Source organism: Bos indicus, chromosome 13 (genome assembly GCF_029378745.1).
Source record: "Bos indicus isolate NIAB-ARS_2022 breed Sahiwal x Tharparkar chromosome 13, NIAB-ARS_B.indTharparkar_mat_pri_1.0, whole genome shotgun sequence".
Taxonomy (NCBI): Eukaryota; Metazoa; Chordata; class Mammalia; order Artiodactyla; family Bovidae; genus Bos; species Bos indicus.
In genome coordinates, this window is record NC_091772.1 from 17,378,635 (window position 1) to 17,404,586 (window position 25,952).

Here is a 25,952-nt window from a genome sequence, read left to right on the forward strand (position 1 = left end):
ATGAATTCCTCAAATGAATCAGGTAAGTTAAAACCATGACTTTGGCAAAGTAATTTAATTCATTAGTTGGAGTAGGGTTCATTCCCCTTTTTCTTTAAAGGAGAATAGCTACATTTTTTTCTTTTTTTGTCTTACACAAAAGAGCAAGCAAGTTTAAAAACCTACTACTGAAGAAAGAAAAATTTCACAGCATCTAAATATATGAAAATACTCATTTCTGTCCTATTACCATAATAAGCATTTTGTGTAATGAAAAGGTTTAATTGTTAAACACCAATTCAAGATGCTACAAGAGGACTCTGTTTTAAAATTGATCGTAAAAGACAAGTTTTAATTTGTAGAAGAGAAATGTTTATGTGAGGATGAAATTATGAGGCATTTTAAAGTACTACTATGACATAAGAAAGAAATAGAAAACCCTATTTGAAAAGATCTTATTCAAAATTGATGGCGAAATCAAAAGCTTTGCAGACAAAGCAAAAATTAAGAGAATTTAGCACCACCAAACCAGTCTTACAACAAATACTAAAGGGATTTGCAGCCAGTAAACACAAGAGAAAGGAAAGACCTACAAAAACAAACCCCAAACAATTAAGAAAATGTCAACAGGAACATATATATTGATTATTACTTTAATATAAATGGATTCAATTCATCAACCAAAAGATACAGAATAACTGAATGAATACAAAAACAAGAGCCAAATATATACTGCCCATAAGAGACCCGCTTCAGACCTAGAGACACATACAGACTGAAAGGAAATGGATGGAAAAAGATATCCATTTGAATGGTAACCAAAAGATAGCCAGTGTGGCAACTCTTATTTCACACAACATAGACTTTAAAAATTATAACAGACAAAGAACACTACATAATGATCAAAGGATCAATCCAAGAAGAAGATATAACAATTGGAAATATTTATGCCCCCAACATAGAAGCACCTCAATACACAAGGCAAACACTAACAGGCATAAGAGGGGAATTCAACAGCAACACAGCCATAGTGGGGGACTTTAACACCCCACTTACACCAGTGGACAGATCATCAAAACAGAGAATCAATAAGGAAACACAAAACTTCAATGAAACATTAGACCCAATGGATCTAATTGATATCTTCAGGACTTTCCATCCAAATGCAGAAGAATACACTTTGTTCTCAACTGCACATGGAACATTCTCTGGGATAGACCACATCTTGGGCCACAAATCAAGCCTCAGTAAATTTAAAAAATTGAAAATATATCACGTATCTTCTCTGACCACAACACTATGAGACTAGATATCAACTACAGGAGAAAAATGTAAAAAAACACAAACTCAGGGAGATTAAACAATTCATCACTAAATAACGAAAAGGTTATTGAAGAAATAAGAAGGGAAATCAAAAGATTCCTAGAAACAAATGATAACAAAAACACGACCACCCAAAACCTATGGGATTCAATAAAAGCACTTCTAAGAGAGAAGTTGATAGCAGCACAATCCTACCTCCAGGACAAGAAAAACTTTGAACAGGCAACAGTCTACATTTAAAGCAGCTAGAAAAAGAACCAAAACCCCCCAAAGTCAGCAGAAGGAAAGAAATCATACAGATCAGAGCAGAAATAAATCAAAAAGAAAATGAAGGAAACAATAGCAAAGATTAATCAGACTGAACACTGGTTCTTTGAGAAGATAAGCAAAATGGACAAACCACTAGCCAGACTCATCAAGAACAGAAGGGAGAAAAATCAAATTGACAAGATTAGAAATGAAAAAGGAGAAGTTACAACAGACAACACAGAGATGAAAAGGATCATAAGAGAATGTTATGAGCAACAATATGCTAATAAAAGGGACAATCGAGAGGAGATGGACAGATTCTTAGAAAAGTTCAACCTCCCAAAACTGAATCAGGAAGAAATAAAAATTACAAACAAGCCAATTACAAACACTGAAATAGAAAGTGTTATCCAAAATCTCCCCAAAACAAAAGCCCAGGACCAGATGGCTTCACAGGGGAATTTTATCAAACATTTAGAGAAGAGCTAATGCCTATTTTTCTGAAACTCTTCCAAAAAATTGCAGAGGAAGGAACACTTCCAAACTCATTCTATGGGGCCACAATCACCTTGATACCAAAACCAGGCAGAGACAACACAAAAAAGAAAATTACAGGCCAATATCACTGACAAACACAGATGTAAAAATCCTCAACAAAATTCTAGCAAACACAATTCAACAACATATTCAATAGCTCATATACCATGATCAATTCGGGTTTATGCCAGGGATGCAAGGATTCTTCAATATACACAAACCAATTTCAATGTGATGCACCATCTTAACAAATTGAAAAATAAGAACCATATGATCATCTCAATAGAGGCAGAAAAAGCCTTTGACACAATTCAGCACCTGCTTATGACAAAAACGCTTCAAAAAATAGACACAGGAGGAACCTTCGTCAACATAGTAAAGGCCGTATAGAATAAACCCACAGCAAACATTATTCTCAGTGAGGAAAAATGAAAAGCATTCCCTCTAAGATCAGGAACAAGACAAAGTTGTCCATTCTCAGCACAGTTATTCAGCATGGTTTTGGAAGTCCTAGCTATGGCAATCAGTGAAGAAAAAGAAATAAAAAGAATCCAGATCTGAAAAGAAGAAGTAAAACTCTCTCTTTTGCAAATGAAATGATACTACACATAGAAAACCCAAAAGAAACTATCTATTTTCTAGTAAAAGAAAATTACTAGAGCTAAACAATGAATTTAACAAAGTTGTATGATACGAGGTCAATACACAGAAATCACTTGAATTCCTATATACTAACAATGAAAAATCAGAAAGTGAAATTAAGGAGCCAATCCCATTCGCCACTGCAACAAAAAGAATAAAATATCTGGTAATAAACCTACCTAAGGAGACAAAAGACCTGTATATGGAAAATTCTAAGACACCGAGGAAAGAAAAGAAAGACGACATAAACAGGTGGAGAGATATTCCATATTCCTGGGTAGGAAGAATTAATAGTGTGAAAATCACTATATTACCAAATGCAATCTACAGATTCAGTGTGATCACTTTCAAATTACCAATGGCATTTTTCATAGAACTAGAACAATGTATACAATGGACTATTACTCAGCCATAAAGAGAAACACATTTGAGTCAGTTCTAACAACGTTGACAAACCTAGAGCCTATTCTCCAGAGTGAAGCGAGTCAGAAAGAGAAATATAAATATCATATACTATTCACATATACATGGAATCTACAAAGATTCTGAATCTACAATGGTACTGATGGATTTATTTGCAGGGCAGCAATGGAGAAACAGATATAGAGAACAGACTTATGGACATGGGGGGAGAGGAAGTGGGGAGAGGGTGAGATGGATGGAAAGAGTAACATGGAAACTTACAATTCCTTATGTAAAATAGATAGCCAATGGGAATTTGTTGTATGACTCAGGGAACTCAGAAAGGGACTCTGTGACAATCTAGAAAAGTGGGATGGGGAGGGAGATGGGAGGAGGATTTGGGAGGGAGGGGACATGGGTGTACCTATGGCTGATTCTTGTTGATGTTTGACAGAAAACAACAAAATTCTGTAAAGTGATTATCCTTCAATTAAAAAATAAATACATTTTCTAAAAACCCCATTTGAAAATTTCATCGTTTTCTTCTTTTTACCCTGTAAACAGCACATAACAGCTCTAATTTTCTTTCTATGCCTTCAATGGCAGATAAAGGTTGAAGGAACAATCTAGATATAAAAAAAGTAGTAAAACTATGATTATCCAAATTGGAGATTTAAAAGTTTTCAAATACATCTATGATTACCAAGCAGAATTCAATATTCACGGAATCAGGAAAGAACAAATGAGCTGAAAAAATCAAGTAATCACAATGACTGAGTTTTAGATATGGAAGAATTTGCATTTTAGTTTAACATGTGTAACAAAGAACTGACATGCTAATTTAACACCTATAAATACTGAAGCTAATAAAGTTTCTTAAAAATAAAACTTGAAAATAACTTCTTAACTTAAAAAAATACTTCTTAAAAATAAACTTCTTAAAATTTTATTCTTTAATAAAATTCTTAAAATGGAATATACATATTACTAGAGATATTTTTTAAAGTAAAAACTTATCTTTCTGAGATAATTTTATAAACTCTGTTGGTAATTCTTTCCTTATAATTTTATAACAAGTAGTCTACATAAGAAAAAAATCATGAATTGTGATTTCATTCATTCAATGTGTGTGACTTGCAGATATTAGGAAAAGATAAATCAGAATCTCTCTGGGGGTGGGGCGGGGTGGAGTTCTACATTTTTTTCTTTAAGACTGTTGCAGCTTAAAATTTTCTCATGTCATGAAGAGAGTTTAAGAATCTCATTTATATAATTATAAATTATAATTTTAGTAAAGGACAAGATAAAATGCTTATTTCCTCTTTATTTTCAAAAAGATTCAAAACCTCCACCAAGATTATACCAACCAGTAAGATAAATTAGTTAAGTACATTCAGTATGTATCAAACAGTAAGTTAGTAACCGCAAGAAACAGAAGGGCCACAAATTTTTAATTCATAATATATCTGCTAAGGCCTAAAATAGAGCTCATCTAGAATTGCCTATGAATGAAAGTTTTGCTAGATTAAATAGAAGACATCGCTTGATTAATTTCAAAGTGAGAATTTTTTAAAAAAGAGAAATTACTTCAAATTGAAATGAACTTCCAGAGGGAACTATATTCAATATAGATATATACATATACAAGTGTAACCAGGTCACATTGCTATACACCTGAAACTAACACAGTATTGTAAATGACTACACTTTAAAGAAAAAAACAAAAACAACCACCAACCTCAAAAACAACCACCAAAAAAGCTAAGTATCAAATTTTCTTTCAGGTCTTCATAAAAATCAGCTATATGTCATTCAGAAGAGTATAAGTATTGAGTTTTCACAACCTCACTTTCTCCTAAGTTGATGTAAATTACTTCCACGGCTAAAATGAAGGGATGGAAAAGAAGCCTCCTGCCCCACTGGGATGGCACACAGCAGCAGTTACTATTTCAAAAGTCCCTGATGAGGACTCCCCTGGTGGACCAGGGGCTATGACTCCAGGCTCCCAATGCAGGGGGCCCAGGTTCCACCCCTGGACAGGGAACTTCATCCCACAGGCTGCAACTGAGAGTTCCCACAACTAAGACTGCACGCAGTCAAATAAATAAATGCTTTAAAAAAAAATAATAACAACAAAAAAAAATAATAACAAAAAAAAAATAAATAAAATGAAAAAATAATAACAAAGTCCTTGATGGACAAGAAACTATGCTGAGGTCACTTATCTGAGGCAGGTGAGTATTTAAAGGACGAATCCCCCATTTCCTCCTTAGTCTGATATATTATGCTTCAAAGTCAGCTAGAGGTTGGGTTAAGCAAAGGCTATTTGCAGGCTTAAAACAAAAATATTAACAATAATGGAAATAAAAATAGTCACCGAGGCACTTAATGATGTTGACAAGCATGTGCTCTTCACGAAATGAAATGCTATATATACACACAGCCGCCTTTGAAGGATGCATTACTATTTGCCTTTTTGTTCCAGGAAACTTATTTGCTGATGATAAGTACTGTGCCCAGGGTCATAACCCTAATAGGTAGGAAAGCTAGGAGTTGAACCCAGCCTGAATCTAAAGCCCATCATTTTCGTCTGTATCATCCACCTCTGACTTATCTTTGTTAAAGGAACTGTTTATCCAATTAAACCTATCATTCTTCCTTCTACCTTCATTTAAAATGAAAACATCAAAATGTACTAGAAATGAAAAAGGATAAAAACTGGTGAGCCCACAGTATCTGGGGACAGGGATTACTCATCACTTTTTTGTTGCTGCTTAGTCACTAAACTGTGAAGGACTCTTCTGCAATCTAATAACATCAGTATATTTCAGAGAAAGTAACTGAAAGCAAAGAGTCACCCAAAAGACAAAATCAAGTCCTTTATGTTTAGTATGCATCTTTTAAGGAAAAATATATACGAAGTAGAGGTTAAACGATCGTTATAAAATAATTAAGAAATTCAATACTGTCATAAGGTAAACTGAAAAGCAGAATCCATATTTTATAAAGCTAATGAAACTAGTATGAAACCCCTCAGCTACTACAAGATCAACCAGAAAAAAGAATAGGTTGCATATGACATCACTCAATATTATAAAGGAATATGAATCCTGCTATATATTCCTGCTATATAGTTTTTCACGATTCCCAGTCAGAATAATTGATTTTCTACCTAACTGATGAAGTGTTGATCACAAATGAAACCTGTTATTAATTTAATCTTGATCTTAGCACCTGAGAACAGCACTAAGGTTTTTAAAAAGAAAAAGAACAACTGTACCTTTTCATCTTATCAACCGCATGTATATCTGCTTCTTTTTTTACTAAAAATTCCACCATTTGCTGTTTCCTTTCACTTATGCCAAGTAAGAGTGGTGTAAGGTCATCCTGTAAAACAGGAAAAACCATTTCTAATGTACACAGTTAACCTATTTCTAAAGTGAACGGAAAATCATGCAATAGATTCTCTGAACTTAAACATATAATTCAGAAAGTAAATAAAAGGGAGCCCCTCCTCCTCATCCCCTGGCGCGCCTTCTATCAAGATGCTCCTCCTCCTGGCCTTCCCTGGGGGTCCAGGGGCTAAGACTTGAGTTCCCAAGGCAGGGGGTCCAGGTTCCATCCCTGGTCAGGGAACTAGATTCCACGTGCCGAAACTAAAGATCCCACGTGCCACAACTAGACCCAGTGCAGCCAGATACGTCTTTCAAAAAGATAACTAATAAAATGCTCCTCCTCTACCTCTTCCAAAGATGAACCACAGAGTCATTTTCTAAAACTCACTTTCAACATTTACTGGTTCCAAGGATCTTTGCTTCTATCATAGTATTTATCAGGAATATTGTAGTATTTACTTGCTCTATTACTAGTCTCAACACTCCTCCAGAGAGAATCAATCAGCTACTAAATCAACTGCATATTTTAGGAACAATGCTGAGGCAGGACTATATAATATTATCTGTAGCATGCATAACCTATCCAAGGATGACCAGGAGTAACCTCATGAGGTTTACAGACATTCCAATGGGAATATTATCCTCTACATGAACACGCAAAGAGAAAGGTTGTTTTGTGTTTTTTTTTCTTCCAAAAAACCAACTGTGGGCACCATGTTTTTTGGCTTTCTCAGCAAAGTCTCCTGAAATTTAATCTTACTCACTCTCCTTTGCTTGTTCCTTCCCCCGCCCTTAAGTTAACCTGACAGGTCAGCTTTAGCTAGATGCTGTTTTGACACAGAACAACACTGCTTCTCTTCAAAGACCTTTCTTGACGACTCTCATGTAATTACCTCCAGATCTCCTGGAGGAAGCTTCCTTAATCCCAGTGTTCTGGTCTCTGTCTTGCTTTACTGCTCTTAGTTAAAGATTACAAGGTCAGTTCAGTTCAGTTCAGTCACTCAGTCGTGTCTGACTCTTTGCGACCCCATGAATTGCAGCATGCCAGGCCTCCCTGTCCATCACCAACTCTCCGAGTTCACTCAGACTCATGTCCATCGAGTCAGTGATGCCATCCAGCCATCTCATCCTCTGTCGTCCCCTTCTCCTCCTGCCCCCAATCCCTCCCAGCATCAGAGTCTTTTCCAGTGAGTCAACTCTTCGCATGAGGTGGCCAAAGTACTGGAGTTTCAGCTTTAGCATCATTCCTTCCAAAGAAATCCCAGGGCTGATCTCCTTCAGAATGTAAGTTACCAATAAATATGCACTCAGCGTTTTCTCAGGGAGTTGCTCTTCCGTGAATTCTCCCTGCGCTCTCTCTCATAATCCTGTGTGTTTGGGAGACTCATTCAGTGTGAAACTGCCACAACCAACTTAAAATTCTAATTTGAAAAATTCAATCCCATCCTTAAGAAATTCTTTTAAAATATGAAACAATTATATATTAATTAGACTGTATTTAAAATCTTGAAATAGTTATCAAAATAAACTATAAAACAAGAATTGGAAACTCAAATGCTTATGGAGGGAAAGCTGGTGGCCTGAGTAAGTGAAAAAGCCGGATGAGGCTGGCAAACCTGTGAACACGCGCCCCATACAGAAGGGGAGGCCTCCACACGCAGAGTGAACAGGGCGGCCTCCACACGCAGACCAAACAGTAGAATGGGCTCAAGGGGGACCAGATTGAGTTCTCCAAGAAGCCTGAAATGCAGACTTCCGCATGAGTTTGCTAAGTTTTACATGTTGACTCAGTCTGTGGAGGTAGGTAAGCTAAACATATCCAAGGACCACATTTGCTCTGTAGCCCACTTGTGGTTTCACGTTTTGCTGTTTCCAAACAGGTGGGCATAAAGCAAATATTTGTATGTGAAAGCTTTCCTTTCTTTAGTATCATGTGTTTCACAAGAAAAGTGGGTCTCAATATGTAATAAAAATTGCTGTTGACTCATAATTTTATTAAAATAAATTTAAAAAACAAGACTCAAAATTCCCACTTTAAGAATGTTTCCACTGCTTGTTAAAACTACAATCTGTTTCTAGAATTCCCCCAGATTATTAACCAAATGAATAATAAGTTCCTAAGACTGCTGAAACTAAATTATTAAAAGAATCCCCATCTGTACTAACTTCATGGGTTTTGATGTTTAAAGCTGTCGTCTTGCTTATGCCAGGGCTCAGCAAATCTAACACACACACTGCAAGAGTCTGTCCTGCTGACACCAAAAGAAGGCTCATGAGTTACTATTACTGCAGTCAGGAACACACTGTTGGTAACAAACATCTGTCGACCTAATGACCTGGTTGATAACAGAAGGTGTAAAATTCTTAAAGGGTCAGACTCTACAGATGAAGTGACTTTGCCATGAGCAAATCTCTACAGACTCTTGGAGTGTCACTGAATAATTAGTGGTTGGAAGAAAAAGGAGTTATATTATTCAAGCCAATAGATTTTGCCAAAAATATCCCTTTTAACTTCTCAATCACAGAGGCAGAGGAAAAAGTCTGGCTAATATTGTTGCAAAGGAGGGAGCTGATGGAAGTAGCCAGCATTGATCAAACTCCAACTCTTCTATCGATTACTTATTTTTGAGATAGGTGCACTTAGAAATTATCCTTAATCACTCCATAGTTCTTCACCAAGGATCGTATCAGAATCTCAAGGAAATATTTCTAAATACACATGTCCAGGCTTTCCTTGATTTATTTCATCAAAATCTTCAGGGAACAGCCTAGGCTTGTAAATTTTTTTATAAACTTTCCCAAGTGATTGTGGTTTTCACCAGCACACTCTAGCTGAGAATTAGCGCAGCAAACATTCCAGTCTCATCTCTCACCCACATGGCCAATTCCTTCTCTTACTTGAGGATTTGAAGAAAAAAGAAAAGTATAAGAGGTAAGAGTCATCAAAACAGAACTAAATTTTCCTGGGTAAATAATGGTAGAACAGGGACTAATAAACACAAAAGGCAACCTGATCTCATTGTTTATAAACCCCTTACTTTCCATCAAGACCTTCTAGATTGAGAGCAGAGTCCAGACTCTTGTCTAACTGGCTGTTTCTGCCAGAATAGGATAATATTTCTGTTAAATATTTGTTCTTCTCTTTTTTTCCCAACTTAATCACCTCCTGTTCACTGCTGATCTGATTTCTGCAAAGTCTTCCTAAAATTGGTATCTAGGCAAGTCTCCAATTCACTCAATCTCTTTCTCAAAATAACAACTATTGTCCCTGAGACTGAAAAGCACCTTACCGAAATATATAAACTGAAGGGGGAAAAAAAAAAAAAAAAACCTTGGGACTTCTGTGGTGGTTCAGTGGCTGGGTCTCAGTGCTCACAGTGCAGGGGGTCTGGGTTCAATCCCTGGTCAGGGAACTAGATCCTGCATACTGAAACTAAGACCCAGCACAGCCTAATAAATATTAAAAAAAACACCTCTTCTTGGCATACCCCAACTGCCAAAATTCCAACTTGATCTGCATTTTTCACCTGCTCGCTCCTTTGCCTTTCCTTTTAGCCTCTGAAGCCTTGGGCAATGAGAGAGAAATCATTTTTATATAAATCATTTTTTCGTAAAATTGGAATGTGTTAGCAGCAGCAAGATTTCTATTATGTTGTCAAATGCTTGTTTGAGTTTTAAGACAAAGTCTATTTCCAAGGCAAATTTTGCTTTACTGTGTTATTTTAGACTAATTAGAAAAAAAAAATTTTTTTTTCAGTAAGGGAAAAATACTTGGAAAAAGTTTTACCTTTAACAAGTGCAGTGTTATCACAAATATCTGCCATCAACACAAAAAAGAATGCTCTACTCCCTAATGCTTCTTGAGCAATATCATGATTTAAAGTGATATCTTAGACAATCAAGTGCTTTCAAAATATTTTCACTCAGGGAAGGCTGGAGCTTCCAAACAAGGAAAACTGAGCCCACCTGTGAGAGTTGGGGAGCTCTCTCTGCAGCTCCTGGCCGAGCTGCAGCCACAGGAGAAAGAGCAGGAGGGGCAGCTTCACCATCATCAGCTGCCCACACTCAGCTGCAGCCCCGCTGAGCGCCCCCCAGGGCTGAGCGTGGGAGACCCACTTGTACCTGGAGAACCAAGTGGTCACCAGCACAAGTGAACACCCTTGCTGGGTGTCAAACGTGACCTGACCCACGTGACCAGATCTCAGAACCGGGGTCCTGGAGGGCTCAGGGCTCCAGGCCTGCTGCCTCCCCAGCCCACTTGCACCCCCCAGCTCCCCCTGCTGGGCACTGGTTCTCCTTCCTCCTACCCCCATCCCTCCTCCAGCAGCTGAGCCCATTCCCTGAGCCGCTGGAAGCAGCTACCCATCACATTACTTCACTCCCCCCAAGCCTTCATTTTTTGTAGGACTGAGCGCCGAAGAATTGATGCTTTTGAACTGTGGTGTTGGAGAAGACTCTTGAGAGTCCCTTGGACTGCAAGGAGATCCAACCAGTCCATTCTGAAGGAGATCAGCCCTGGGATTTCTTTAGAAGGAATGATGCTAAAGCTGAAACTCCAGTACTTTGGCCACCTCATGCGAAGAGTTGACTCATTGGAAAAGACTCTGATGCTGGGAGAGATTGGGGGCAGGAGGAGAAGGGGACGACAGAGGATGAGATGGCTGGATGGCATCACTGACTCGATGGACGTGAGTCTGAGTGAACTCCGGGAGTTGGTGATGGACAGGGAGGCCTGGCGTGCTGCGATTCATGGGGTCGCAAAGAGTCGGACACAACTGAGCAACTGATCTGATCTGATGTGAGCCTATCACCCACTCCTGAGCACGTTCTAGTGGGAAAATCTTCCTTCTGGGGTAGAAGGGTGGCTGAGGGAGCTTTGCCCTTTCTGTGGGCTCTGATATTTTCCACCCACCTGCTGGCGTGACTTTGGAGTTGTTTCCATGGTAACAGGGCCTGCTGGACACTACTCAGTCTACCTATTTACATACTGTTATCAATAAAACACTTCTCGTTTAGAAAAATGGTTTGCAAATATTTTGTGAATAAAGTTAGTTGAGCTATACCTCGTTCCTGGCTTCTATATTGGCGTTATAGGAAAGCAGCTTTGCCGCGAGTGATACATTCTGGCAAAAGACAGCATAGTGGAGAGCGGTGTTGCCATTGACATCCGTGACATTTGGGTCGGCACCATGCTCCAGCAGAAGAGCCTCACACTCCTCTTCTTGACATTCTATGGCCTGTCAGTGTTGTGCCAAGAAACAAGAGTGTGAATTCTAGGAATTCAAAGTAAATAGTCCACAAGCTTCACCAGTTCCCTATATTTCAATGAGATACATTCATCTTTAGTCTCAGTAGTTAAATCACATCCATCTCATGTGGACACGGCTCGCTGCCCCATACCTTCATCAGCGCGGTCTTGTTTTCACTGTCACCGAGGTTAAGCTGGCATTTTCTCTCCAGGAGGAGAGCTACCACCTCTGAATGGCCATTGGCACAGGCCAAGTGGAGCGCAGTCCTATGAAAGCAAGACAAGTTTTTAGGAAACTGTAGTGTAACTGTTTCAAAACAAATAACTGTTTGTGTGATTGAAAACACTCAATAGCATGGTACTCCTATCCCTCTGAAACAAATATTTCATTTTCTTCTGGAGAAAGAGCAGCATATATTAGTTTAGCTCCTCTTACACAGTAAAGAAAGTACAGTCTACCTGAATAGAATGCGTGAGACCTTGAGATTCAGCTCAACTTGGGTTTAAATTTGACTTTGTCACTTATTAGCCGTCACTCACCCTCTCTGTACCTCAATTTCCTCACCAACAAAATGGAGAGAGAGTACTAGTTATCTCACAGGACACTGATGCGATGCTTAAATGAGATCCACGCACAGGGTTTAGAACCATCCCTTGCACAGATAACAGCTAGTGATTGTTAGATTGTATTATCATATTTACTACTATTACTACTATCTTACAAGGACAACATCTGAATGAAGTCAAAGGATATGACACCTACTTTGCAGATATGTTTTGAAGATTAGAGACAACACTGTACTTCGATGATTCTAATGTGCTCATTTTCTCACATTTTAACGTCTCTGACATTGGAATATAATTTATAATTCATAGTCTTTACAACTATAAACTGTAGCATTTTTGTTTGTTCATGTCTCTTTTTTCCTGTTGGTTAATTCCCGTGAGGTGTTTCCATCTAAGCTTGCTTTAGAGATGACGTGTGTTATATATTATTATATCATACAGGTGCACCACACAGTGACCCACAGCTGTTACAGGTTACACTGCATTTAAGGGACTATAACATCTTAGCTATATTCACCATGTTGTACAATATGTCGTTGTAGCTTGCAGGACTTTAGTTCCCTCACCAGAGATCGAACCCTGGGCCCAGAGCAGTGAGTCTTAACCACTGGACGGCCAGGAAATTCCCAAGATTCCCTCGACTTCTGAAAAGACTGAAAGTGTCACAGGATACCAATCCTCACAAAAAATTCTAAATTAAATTGAAAATGACAAATTATTTTTATCTGTGCCACATTCCTATTAGTGCCAGAAAGACAAGTCCTGTCTGCTCATCCAACTTCCCTACACACAGCTTGATCTACAGAGATTTTTAAATTTGGGGGGTTGCTAAATCAACTTTCAGATTTCTTTTCTTCTTTTTATTTGGGGGTGGGGTGGGGAGGTGAAACCCAGGAAACTCCAGAATTCTTGCCTTTGAAATCATTCTTAGAAAGGTCTCTGGGGTGGGATATACGTATACTTACAACTGATTCATGATGTTGTACAGCAGAAACCAACACAACATTGTAAAGCAGTTACCATCTAATTAAAAAATATTAAGGTTAATAAACAGTAGAACTAGAAAAAAAAGGTCTTTGTCGGCACACAAAAAATGTATAGATAGGAATTTCAGTTTTCTTCTGGTACTTTTCTCACCCTGTGTATTTAAAATTTTTGATCCATACTCCATCTGAAACTTTTGGTGAGATAAAAATCTAGTTACTTTTCTCTAAATAGTTACCAGGTTATTTCTCCCACATCTACACATAATTTATCTTTCCTAATAGAAAATGCCACCCAGCAAATGTTGATACCTAAAAGGGCAAATCTTTGCCTACTACACAAAACTTTTAATTTCACCACAACTAAAGACAGCATGTGTAACCCCAAATCTTTAAAACCACAATGTGTTTATTGGTTTAAATATGGAAAGACCATAGATCCTAAGAAAATGTCCTCCTGTTCAAGGACACAGCCAGCTTCCTACTTCAAAGCTGTCTTTTAAGGTCCTTCAGCAAAGAACATATACACATAAGTGTACACTGATATAAAAGTGTAGCTGAAGAATTTTTAACCCAGAAGTTGGCCTGTCATGAGGATTATTTTTCTCACTATATAGTTTTTTGTTGAATTGTAGCTGAAGAATTTTTAACCCAGAAGTTGGCCTGTCATGAGGATTATTTTTTCTCACTATGCAGTTTTTTGTAATATATAACATTATGGTATAAAAATGTGTACATTAAAGATAAGATGCCGACAACATCAAAAATCTGTCCACTGCCAATATCCACAATGGACGATCCAAGGGAAGAAGAGTTTTCATAAATCACGTGAGAAAAACAATGTGAGAGCCAGGGAGTTCCAGAAGATTTCTTGAGGGCTGTAGAACTTGAGAGCTCTTTCTGCTGCTTCTGCTGCTAAGTTGCTTCAGTCGTGTCCAACTCTATGTGACCCCATAGACGCAGCCCACCAGGCTCCACCATCCCTGGGATTCTCCAGGCAAGAACACTGGAGTGGGTTGCCATTTCCTCCTCCAATGCATGAAAGTGAAAAGTGAAAGTGAAGTCGCTCAGTCGTGTCCGACTCTTAGCGACCCCATGGACTGCAGCTTACCAGGCTCCTCCGTCCATGGGATTTTCCAGGCAAGAGTACTGGAGTGGGGTGCCATTGCCTTCTCCTACTCATGAGTAGATCATGTTAATGCATGCATAACAACAAATGAAGAGGAGGAGAAGGAAGAAGGGAAAAAAAAGATGCTATTCATGTTTTATTTCAGTTCTGTGATTACTGTCATTCAGTTAAATCACTTTAAAACGACCAGTAAAGTGCTCTTTAAGGGGGATTATAAGTGGGTCTGAAAGCAGCTAAGGCTTTTGCAGCCTATCAAGTCTGTGGGGCGCTGGATCCCACAAAGGTGTCTGCGAGCCTTGGAGGGGAAACTCACAGGAGGGAGCCCTGCCAGGCCCTTCCTCCCACTTACCTGTTCTTCTTGTCCTTGTCATTCAGGCCATTCTTTCTGAGCAACAGAACCAGCTGCACTTTGGCTACGTTGCCTACGCTGGCAGCTTTGTGGATCTTTGTGAGGTCCCTGTCTCGGGTGTGGTACCCGGGCTGGAAGCTGGTTCTACGATGACCTCTGTCTCTCCCCAGGCTGATGGAGGAGTCTAAGGGCGACTCGCCCTTCTCACTCCTGTAGCCAAAAATCTTCTTCATCGCAGAGCCTATGGGCTCCAAACACACCTCACCTCCCCCTCGGCTCTTCACAGTCCCCTAAACCCAACACAAGCACTACAGGGAAGCCTGTAAGCTTAATGGTTTGCTTAACGGTTTGCTTAAGGTAAGCTCAACAGTTTGGAATCTTTCATCCCAGAATGATCGTTGCTAAGCGACACCTCTAAACACATTGCCCATGTGCCAGAATGCCCAGTGTGCATGTGCAAGAACTGGAAGTGCATTTTTCAAAAGAAGCAAACAATATCAATAAACCCTTACCTAAGGGAAGAAGGAGAGGAAACTGAAATAACCACAGAAAGGAAAGCGACATTACAACAGATACCTCAGAAGTAAAGAAGCATAATCATAAGGGGCCGTTATTACTCATGAACAATTACAAATTGGAAAACCTAGAAGAAATAGATAAATTCTGAGAAACATACACCCTGTCAAGACTAAAACAAGAAAAAATAGAAAAACTCAACACTCCAGTAACAAATAAGGAGATTCAAATATTAATTAAAAAAAAAAAAAACACAAAAACCTCCCCAAAGCTAAAAGCTTAGGACCAAATGGATTCAGAGCTCAGTTCTACCAACATTCAAGTAAGAATTACAAGTAAGAATATGCAGAAAAAACACTTGACAAAATTCAAAACCCACTCATGATAAAGGCAACTTGTGTCCTCTTCGTGACTGGTGCTTTTCTGTACCAACCCTGGTTTTGTTTTGTGTTGTTTTTCTCTTCTTTCAATTTTCAGAGCTTCCCTCAATTACCCAGTCAGTTGGTGGGTCAGTCATAGGCCTGCCTGAGGTGGCTCGGCCAGGGCTGGTGCACACAGGCGGCCCCTGTGGTGAGAGCCCAGCGAGCCCTGCCCCCGCCCTCCTGGGCTGTGTGCTTTCCAGGAGGCCACCCTCCCGGTCTCCCCCATGGGCTTCACCTGCTTCCCCGGCCAGCCCACAGCATCCCTCTCTCCAGCTTTCTAATCTGCCTGCTGGTCCTTCCCACCAACTCAGGCCACATGATTGAAACATGTGCTTTGATGCTCCAGGAATGTGTGTGGCACCCTGGGGCCAAATGCCTGGGGTTTTGAAGAACATTCTGCTTCTCAGTAGTTCTGCTCATTCAGTGAAGGCCATCACAGAACACATAACCAAAATATTTTTGTTGGTTTTTTTTTTTTTTTTTTTTTGCTTGTTTAATGTTTTGGCTGTCCCTCTCAGCATGCTGAGATATTAGTTCCCTGACTGGGGATTGAAACTTTGCCCCCAGCATTGGCAATGCAGAGTCCTAACCACTGCACCACCAGGGAGATCCTAAACCGACGTATTCTTAACTTGCAGAGTCTGGTATTCTGCTCCTATGAATAAATACGCGCACACAGGAGGCACAGGGCGCGGCTGACCTTGTGGTCTGCTGGCCGTCTGGGCAGCGGGTGAGGACTGGCCGAGACCCCCAGAGCTTCCCACCGAGAGGCCACAGCTCTGTGCTCTGTGGGTGGTGAGACGCTGCCTCCTCCTGGCCTGATTTGCCGCATGGACACGTTCCTGAAGACGCATTTCCCCCTGGTGGAGGGAGGAGGTGACACTTTCGGAGAACATTTATGAACCAGTTCTAATATGTGTGATTTCTGGGCGTCTCATTGCTCTGAGGAAAGTGCTGAGCAGCTGAAACAATGAAGAATGGGGGGACCACAACAAGGGCAGGTGGGCCTCCGGACGCGGACCGAGGGATCTCAGGAGAGGAGAGGCCGAAGCCCAGTCAGGCCAAGGGCGCAGGTGCGGTGCTGGCTCACGACCTCAGGTGAGTGGTGAGTACGGAGCCCCAGGCGGGGGTCCACGTGCGGTCAGGCCCCCCTGGTTTCCCGAGTGTGTCCCCGCTGCCCACTCCCACCTGGCACGGCCTTTCTCTTCCCGCTGCTCCCTGCTCAGCAACCAGCCACAGCCTGTGTGTAGACAGAAACCAGCGCAGGTGCGGAGCCTGCGTGCAGGCCCCTGCTCCCTGCATGGGGTGCTCAAGCCTCCCGTTTCCTCCCTGTGAGTGGGAATGCCGTATCCTCTCCAGCAGCCCCAGGAATCCCACATGGGGAGAGTTTACAGGGCCAGACCCTGCCCATGATAACCTCACAGGGTCCAGGAACATGGTCAGCCCGCCATAGATGTCCTCTGTCACATGGAACTCAGCATCTTCCGCCCCAGACTCCTCCCTTGTCCTCAGTTTCTGTGGGTCGCCGGCATCACTGTTTCTCCTGGAGGCCTGGTTGGACCCAGCCTCCTCCTCTGATGCTCCCAAGGTCAGGGGCTGTGGGCCAGTTTTGGGTGAGGAGGACAGAAGGGAGGTGGTACGTGGTCCCTGGGAGCGTGACCACCTGTGTGAAACGGTCTGTTTTCCTGGCCTGGCCTTGCTTCCTGGGACCCTATGCCTTTCTCTCCCACTGGCCCCTTCTGGTTCCTTCCCTTCGAACCTGTGTTCTCTCTTGTCACAGCCCAGGCCGCACCCCCACTCCCCAGTCTCTCTGGCCACACAGGTTCCTGCAGAGGCAGTGTCATTTCTTCTCTGCCTGCGGAGTCCCCATTGCTCCACAGATGTGGGCAGGTAAGGAGGGAAGAAGGAAGTGCAGGGGTGTATTAGGGCTTAAGGGAGCCTCATGAATCCCTAGCTGAAGTCCACACCTGCCTCTGCCCTGTATAGACTCATGCGGAGTCTGAGCCTCCCTGACTGTGCTGAGGTCCTTGCCTCTGTGTCCTGTCCAGGTGGGGTCCTGTAGTGGGGTGGGGTCAGGTGGGTGGGAAATGACCTTCTGGTCTCCAGAGCACTTGGATTATTGGAAGGTTATTTCTTTGTGTAAAAAGCTAGATTTTTAAATTAGTTTTCTATCACATAACAAAAGCATATTTTGCTTGGAAACACCAAGAGTTTAGGATGGAAAATCCTGTCTCCCAGCCTAGCTGTCTCAGCCCCAGCCCCATGTTGGCCACTCCCTGTGTTCTGGCATTTTCTCTGTCACTCCCCGAGAGCCACATTGCACCTCCGAATCTGCATCTTTGTAAGCACAAGTGGGCCCAGAGTCTGTTAAAGAGCCCCACACGCCTCCCATTTCTTTCCAGTTGCCTCCCGGGCTGTGCCCCCAAAGTGCGTGAGCAGCTCTAAGTGGTACGGCCGTCAGAGCCAGCCCAAGCCCTGTGGCGCTGCAGGTGGAGCCCCAGGTTTACTGGAGCAGCCGGCCATACCCAGTGCGAGGAGCCAGCTTCGCGGTTCTGCGTCCCTGGAAAGCGTGGAGGTGGGTGGACCCCGCCCTTGGCACATCCCCCCAGTCAGCTCACATGACATGACACAGGAGGATGGGAGAGGGCATCTCATCGCTGGAAGAGGGGCTATTTGGGGACCTACATTTTGTTTTAAGGTGTCTCTGGGTCTCTCTATCTGCAGGGCAGCTCTGGCCACAGAGCAGCCTCCTTCAGAAACGGGGTCTCGGAGCATGTCCTGTTTACCACCACCCTGCCCTGGCCCTGCAGGAGGAGGGGAAGGCTAATCGACTGAGGGTAGAAAGGGCAGGTGTGCAACAGCCACAGTCACCCGCGTCCAGCCCTTGGACCAAGGCTCACCCTGCACAACTTGGTGGGCTCACGATGGATGCCTCCGGGGCCCCCACTGAGACTCCTTGAGCTGTCCACTGCGGGAGCCTTCGGGCCTTCGTGTCAAAAAGTCTATCCACAGGGCAGATCCACTCCCTGCAGGTTAATCATGGCTGACGTCCTTCTCTTTCTGTTTTTCCAGAGTCTCAAGTCTGATGAAGAAGCCAACAGCGCAAAGGAGCCTCAGAATGAATTGTTTGAAGCCCAAGGTAAAGCCTGGCCTTGTGGTGAATGCCCACTTTGGTCAGTGCTGGGCTGTCAGACAGCAGGCTGCCAGCGAAAGAGAATTTCCTGGGAGGTGCCCAGTGTGGGTGGTCTCTCTGGGGTGCCCTTCTCCTGGGGAGGTCCCAGCTCTGAGATTCCTGAGGTCAGACCCTTGGGCAGGGGCTGCTGGCTAAGAGAGCAGCTAGTTGGTTGGCTAGGGTCATAGTGATCCTCCCAACCAGCAGGCATGGGCCAGGGGACTCCTTCCTAATGTGCCAGGCCTGGGCCAGCAGCCTCCCCACTCACCAGAGGCCCTGCATGTGCCCCAAGTGGAGGGCGAGACGTGGCTCTGGTCCTGGGAATCTGGCGGAACACCCAGAAGGCAGTCACAAGTGCTTAGCAAAGCTGGGTGCATCAGCATGTGGGTGTGCGGGTTCCTTAAGGACACCTCTCACCAGCGTGTGTCACAGGGCAGAATGTGCAGGACCATGGCTCCAGTGGGAGACCAGAACTGACCTGGAGCTTCTCCTGAGTGAGAGGTCTGCACTGGTGCTGAGCACCGTCCAGACTGTGGTCCTCAGGGGCCGAGGCTGTTGCTGGCTCAGCGCTGAGCGTGGGGACGTCAAGTGAATGAACCAAGTGTCTGTGCTACTGGATGAAGCAGATGGACCTCTTTGTGTCCAAAAATCACTTCCTACATTCCCTGGACTCAGACTAAATCTAGGGGATGAGAGGAAGGGCTCCGGGGAGGTTATTCACTGAGTGATTTTGGGCTCTCTGCCCAGAGACAGGTTGGGTGCTTCTTTCCATCCAGGTTAGAACTGACCCTCCTGCACAAACACTAACGTCAGACCTCACAGGGCTTACTTACCTTCTCTGCCAGCCCTAAGAACACGCCCTGGTGTCAGAATTGCTTTCCCCCTTTTTTGGTTCCTGCCTTTATTTACTTATTTATTTTTTAAATTTAAAATGTATTTATTTGGCTGTGTCAGGTCTTAGTGGTAGCATGCAGGATCTTCACACGTCATTTGGGATCTTTCATTGCAGTGCACAGGTTTCTGTCTAGTTGCAGGGCACAGGCTTAGTTGCTCCATGGCACGTGGGATCTGAGTTCTCTGATCAGATCAGTTGCTCAGTCGTGTCCGACTCTTTGTGACCCCATGAATTGCAGCATGCCAAGCCTCCCTGTCCATCACCAACTCCCAGAGTTCACTGAGACTCACGTCCATCGAGTCAGTGATGCCATCCAGCCATCTCATCCTCTGTCGTCCCCTTCTCCTCCTACCCCCAATGACCAAGGATCAAACCCGAGTCCCCTGCATTGCAAGGTGGATTCTTAACCATGGGACCTTCAGAGAAGTCCCTGTTTTTCCATTTTTCCATAGAACTTTCAGATGTTTTAAGCTGGAATGGGTCTTGGAAGTGGCCCTTTCCTTGTGTTTTCCTCAACCCAATATACAGCATCATTCTTGAGCATGGAGGAGTCCTCAGGAAAGGACTTTCTGATTATTAGTCGGGTTATCACAGTAAACGCCAAGATGACTCCTCTCTGGAGACCTCCAGACCACTGACCGGGAGCCGGGGTCTGGTCAGGTGCAGGTGACCCTCGTCCTGTGTCGGGCAGGGTGGTGCAGTCTGGGCGTGGAAGTAGCTCTGCTTTGAAGCCTTGCTTATCTAAAGAGAGCTCTTTGTGGGCACCCCAAGGTATGTCCTCTCCCAAAGGGTGTTTCTCTGGCAAAGCTTCAGAAACCTCAGTAAGCCACCTGGCTAACGTAGAAAGGCTATGAAACCTGGCCAGCTGTCACCCGGACTAGCTGCTGAGTCTGCATCTCAAAGACCCCTGTGGCTCCTGATGTGAGGTGGTATGGAAAACAGCCCACCTCGGGGCATTTTTGCTGGGGAAAAAAAAGAAAAAAGATAACACTCACCCTGCATCCAAATTAGCCTTTGGTGCTAAGTTCCAGGTTACAGGAGATGTTAGGGATGGAGGGCAGGAGGCTGGGGACTGGGGGTGAGCGGGAGGTGACCCAGCGACTCTGGGGGAGTAGCCACACACACAGGGAGGGTTCTGCGTTGATGCTGAGTTGAAGAAATCAGCTGTCGGGAGACTTGGGAGAGAACTGGGACGTCGTTGTTGGGTTGTAGGGCCATCGTCGCACTGGGGTCAGGAGTGCATACGAAACACTCAGGAGTGAGAACACGGCAGCTGGGATTTGCCTTCAAATTCTTGGGCCAGGGACTTCTGTGGTGATTTACTGTCTAGGACTCCGCAGTCCCATTGCGGAACCCATCTCCGGGCTCCATCCCTTGTCTGAGAAGTAGAGCCCCCATGCTGTAACTAAGAGTTTGCATGCCACAACTAAAAAGATCTTACATGCAGCAACCAAGACCCAGAGCAGCCAAATAAATATTACAGAAACAAAAAATACATGGGCAAGAACAAACGGGTAGCCAGGGTGAGAGGCTGCGCAAGGGACAGGGCCATCGGCCTTTGTTGGACTGTGCTCTTTGCTTTGGGCAGGTTTGAAGACCATCTAGACGTTAATTTTTTAAACCTGGCTCTTTTATTCTAAGTACAAAGCTTGCAGGTGTGCTCCTGGTGCTACAGCTTCTGTAGGCTCCCTTCAGAAAATGCCTTCCCCACGTGCAGCAGAGTCCCCCTTTTATTGTGAAATTTTGCAAAGAATTAAGTTGGAAGAATTGCACAGTGAGCCCCGTGTCGCCACCATCGGAAGCTTGACTCTCACATGTGTCCCTCTGCCCATCTGTCAGTCCATCTGATTTCAGAGTAAAGTACCGCCTTGGTGTGTTTCCCCTGCTTCAGGCCAGCTGCCAACCTGGGGTTCTGAGGTCTTCGGGAGCCCCGGAAGCCCTGCAGCCACTCCTTCGACACCCCCGAGAGCCAGGTCTGGGGCCTCTGGGAAGAGCTGGGTGTGGGCATCAGTGGCCACCTCCCCGAGCAGGAGCTGGCCCTGGTCTGCCAGAGCATCGGGCTCCAGGGTCTGGTGAAGGAGGTGAGAGGGGATGGGATGGACCACCCCAAAGGGCTGAGTCTTTGTGGTTGGTGCTGGACCTAGAAAACCCCTTCACCCTCAGACACTGATTCAGTTGTCACTGTCCAGTCTAAAATCCTGTGCTGACTCCCAGGGCTTGTGCTGAGGGTCCGTCTCGGGCCACCTTCACGCAGGACCCTCCTCTGCCTGGAGCTGTCTCCCCTCTCTGGTCTCCCTAGGCCTAACACCCAGCCCAAAGGTTGTGCCCATAGCACCTGGCTGTGATCCTGGCAGCTGTGTTCAGCCCTTCCCTCCTTCGGGGCCCAGGGGAGGAGGGGGCAGTGCGATGGGATGGGCCCCACCTTGCTGACCCTGAACCGCTGGGATTCCGTACACACGTGTCCCGCACACACACGTCCCACCGTCCAGCAGACTCCCTCACAGCAGACTCAGGTGGGTGTTTGGGAGATGCGGGATGCTCAGCTGGGTGGAAACTGACCACCCAGGGGGGATTTCACAAGCCCCAGCCAGGAAGCCAGTGCTGGATAGCAAGCCTCTGGCTTGGTGGGGTGGGGGCTGGGCCTGGGCGGGGCGGTCAAGGCTGCTGGGGAGCAGCCTCTGAGCAGATGCCTGAGGCGCTTTTATTTAGGAACCTGAAGACCTGTTCAACAAGCTGGACCAAGATGGGGATGGCAGAGTGAGTTAGAGGAGCTCCAGCTTGGCCTGTTCAATCATGGGTCCCCTCGACCACTGGAACTGGCCCCGCTTGTCAAACCCAGCAGGTCCTGGTCTCGTTACCAGGTAAGGTGGGGCGATTAACTCTTGAAGCCCAGGGTGACTGCCATCACTCTCCTGAAGGCCTGAACTCTCTGCCTGGTCCCCAGAGTGGGTGCCCAGGAGGTGGTTGGAGTGACCTGACCTGACACCGCTTCTGCCTGGCTATGTGCCACTGGTGAACTGCTCGCCTTCTCTGTGCCTCAGGTTCCTCATCTGTAAAGTGGACGCACCTCATAGGGGTCTCATATGGATTCCCTGGGGTACACTGTGTTCCGCCAAGAGCACCCGGTCCCTCCTCCCTGGGGGGCAGAGTCACTATCAGGGCCGTGCCTTCCCTGGGACTAGCCCTCCAGGCTCTCCTGGAGCTGTGTTCTTCCCATTTTTCATCCTGCACGAGTCCAGCTGGAGTCAAGCAGACTTTATTTACACTGTGATGTTGGCCGGTGCGTTTGGTTCATGTCTGTCTCGGCGTGGTCAGGGCTCCTTCTCCCACCGCAGGGCACGGTTGTCCTGGGAGTCTTGCTGCCGCCTCTTTGGCAACGTGGTTGATCCCGTAGTTTGTGGGCGGTGGTGCAGGCACAGTGGCCTTGTTCTTTGCTGGTCTGGGCGCGTCCGAAAGTCAGATTTCTGCCCCTGAAGCCACTGAGATGGGGAAGGACTTGGGGTAGTGAGGACAGTGCCTGGCCACCTGAGGGCAGGGACTGCATGGTGCCCACAGCTCGCGGAGGACGGCTCCTCCCAGGGGCCTTGGCCCCTTGTTCCTGCCCAGGAAGCACTGACATGGTCCCGGGGCCACGTCCTGTGCGTGTGGACACCAGTGTGACCAGGCTGCAGGTGTGGGGCCTCGCACAGCAGATCAAGGTTCTCCTGCTCCATCAGGCGAGCCCCTGGGTCTGGTGGTCTGGGGACACCCACCTCAGAGAGGAGGGGGCCGCTGCTCCTCCTCGTTCGTGTCCCAACAGCCAATGCGTGTCCCAGGGGTCCTCCCTGGGGCAGGAAGCAGCTTACTGGCCGCACCTCAGCCTCACCCATCAGCTTTCCGGCCGAGGGATTTTTCTGTTCTTGTCTCCAGCCCTGAATCCTGAGGACACGTGCCCTCTGCTCAGGCTGCTCCGCCTCTTCTGAAGCCCATCTTGGGTTTCTATGCATAGACTGGGTTTCCCTCGGCTGGTGTGTGCCTTCCCAGGCTCTTCCTCTGGGAGGACAGGCGGGAAGCCATTGCTTGTTCAGAGAGAAGTTACTTCGGGGGGCCCTGCAGGTGTTGGGGCATCCCCCCGCACGGTCTCAGGCAGACGGCCCTGAGCCCTGAGCTCGGGTCTCCTCCGCGGAGCCTGCAGTTCCCGCAGGTCCTCTGGGCACCCTGTTCCCTGCAGCAGGAATCAGGGGGAGGCTGCGCCCGCCGAGCACAGGTGGTGAGGTCACGGAAGGTGCGCGGGGAGGCCCACAGCGCTGGTCCCCGTGTGCAGGTCCCGGAGGAGAGTGTTGGCCAGACCACCACGTCGTCCCTCGTGTCCGTGTGCTCGGGCCCCCGCCTCTTCTGCAGTGTGGATGACGGCAGCGGCTTCGCCTTCCTGGAGCAGATCATCTCCTTTGGGGCCCAGGAGGGCGTTCACAATGGCAGGGAGGTCTTGCAGGTGTGGGCTGGTCACGCGGCTGCCCCAGCAGAGGCGTCTGGGCGGGGAGGTTGGGGGGAGCCGCTGCCCATGAGGGAGGCTGGACAGAGAACCTCGCAGACACAGGCCCCATGGAGGGAAGGCCCGTCATCCTCACTTTTTGCTTTATTTTTTGATATCGATATGTAGGACCTCTTAACTTAGAAACATAATAAGTAAACAGCAGAGAAAGCCCACAGCCCGAAACAAATCCTTTAGAGGGTAGGTTTCAGTATCTCAGACTCAGCCCGCAGCGCCTGTCGGCCTCCGAGCCGATCCTGGGTCCTGGAGGACAAGAGGGCCTCTTAGTGACTGCAGCACGTGGGCGTGGACACCAGGAGGCGCTGCCCACACGTGTGACGCGGTTTTTCTAATCTGGAAGCTGCTGCCCAGACCTCTTCGTCCTCTGCTCCCCCCGTGATTTCATTGCTGAGAAGCGTGCTCTCAGCGTGTCGTGGCGGCAGCTTCCGGGTTGCTCCGCAGGCTTTAGCGTCCTGTCATTTTTCTCCCAGAAGCCCTCGGGGCCATGGAGAAGCGTGGAGATTCAAGTCCCCGTCTCCCGCTTTACAGGAAGGGCTTCCCCGTGGGCCCTGCCATGTGCCTGCCCCACCCGTGTGTCTGCAGCTTGTAGTCACAAGCACCAGTCACCGAGAGAGCAGCCACGCCACCCGCGTTGTCACTAGGCCGCCGGCAGGTGCGTGGACGTTCCCAGCCTACTCTTTTTCTTACTGTGGTAAAATACAGAAAGCACCGTTTTTCTGTTCTTTTAACTTTACCTTCCCCAATCCTGAAGGGCTTCCCTGGTGGTTCAGAGGTTAAAGCATCTGCCTGCAATGCGGGAGACCTGGGTTCAATCCCTGTGTCGGGAAGATCCCCTGGAGAAGGAAATGGCAACCCACTCCAGTATTCTTGCCCGGAGAATCCCATGGACAGATGGAGGAGCCTGGTGGGCTACAGTCCACGGGGTCGCCAAGAGTCGGAGACAACTGAGCGACTTCACTTTCCCCATTCCTGAGGGGGAATGGCTGTGACTCTCGGAAATGCCTGGCTGTGGCTCATCGCTCTATCAATCGTTTCCACCAACAGAACCCACATTGTTCCTATGTCTGTTCGTGCTTTTTAGAGATATATCAAGGATTCTTTGTGTCTGAAATGGCAAGAATTCAACTCACACTTGGCAAGAGGAGGACATCAGGGATCTTTGTGATCAGCTGGGGAAGGAGGAGGATGTCTAGGCTTGGGAGTCCCAGCTCTGGGGGTTGTCAGGACTCTCCTGGCCTTTGGGTCTTGGCTTCAGGCCTAGCACCCTTGCATGGTTCCCCAGGACCCCGTGGTCTATACAACACTTGCCTTGACAGAGAAAAAGCCCTTCTCCAGCCTCCCTATCAATCCCCAAAGTCCTCTGCTTGCATATGCCCCCTTCTGTGTCTGTCCCTTTGTCCAAGAAGGGGGACTTTGTCCAGCCTGAGTCGTGCCTGCCTCCAAGGCAGGGACAGTGATGGGAGGAGCTGTATGTTGACAGTGGGAGGGGGACATCAGTGTTGACAGGGACCTAGGGAGATGTACCCTAGAGGAATGGGAGCAGGGGAGAGGCTCCATTCAAGAGGTGGAGACTTTGCAGACAGAAAAGGAAGGTACTGGGACAGTAAGGTCTG

At 45.8% G+C, this 25,952-nt stretch overlaps 2 protein-coding genes across 5 annotated transcripts in view; one reads left to right on the plus strand and one right to left on the minus strand.

Annotated features, from left to right (window-relative positions):
- LOC109567588 (ankyrin repeat domain-containing protein 26-like) overlaps positions 1–15,233 on the minus strand; it is a 39,450-nt gene extending 24,217 nt beyond the window's left edge. The window contains exons 1-3 of one of the 4 annotated variants that reach the window (XM_070801986.1): positions 14,804–15,233; positions 11,928–12,042; positions 11,591–11,764 (exon numbers count right to left, since the gene is read on the minus strand). In XM_070801986.1, the coding sequence (XP_070658087.1) occupies positions 11,591–11,764; positions 11,928–12,042; positions 14,804–15,036 (522 nt within the window). In that variant the 5' untranslated portion in view covers positions 15,037–15,233. The remainder of the gene's footprint in view (positions 1–11,590; positions 11,765–11,927; positions 12,043–14,803) is intronic. The other 3 variants (XM_070801985.1, XM_070801987.1, XM_070801988.1) reach the window with 3 other exon arrangements.
- A 1,478-nt stretch (positions 15,234–16,711) lies between these two features.
- The window catches only part of LOC139186638 (ninein-like protein), a 35,888-nt gene continuing 26,647 nt past the window's right edge, over positions 16,712–25,952 (plus strand). Inside the window, 9 exon segments of the mRNA XM_070801924.1 lie at positions 16,712–16,839; positions 17,564–17,631; positions 18,144–18,316; positions 18,814–18,880; positions 21,700–21,738; positions 21,741–21,889; positions 22,518–22,566; positions 22,569–22,669; positions 24,112–24,279. Coding sequence (XP_070658025.1) covers positions 16,712–16,839; positions 17,564–17,631; positions 18,144–18,316; positions 18,814–18,880; positions 21,700–21,738; positions 21,741–21,889; positions 22,518–22,566; positions 22,569–22,669; positions 24,112–24,279 — 942 coding nt within the window.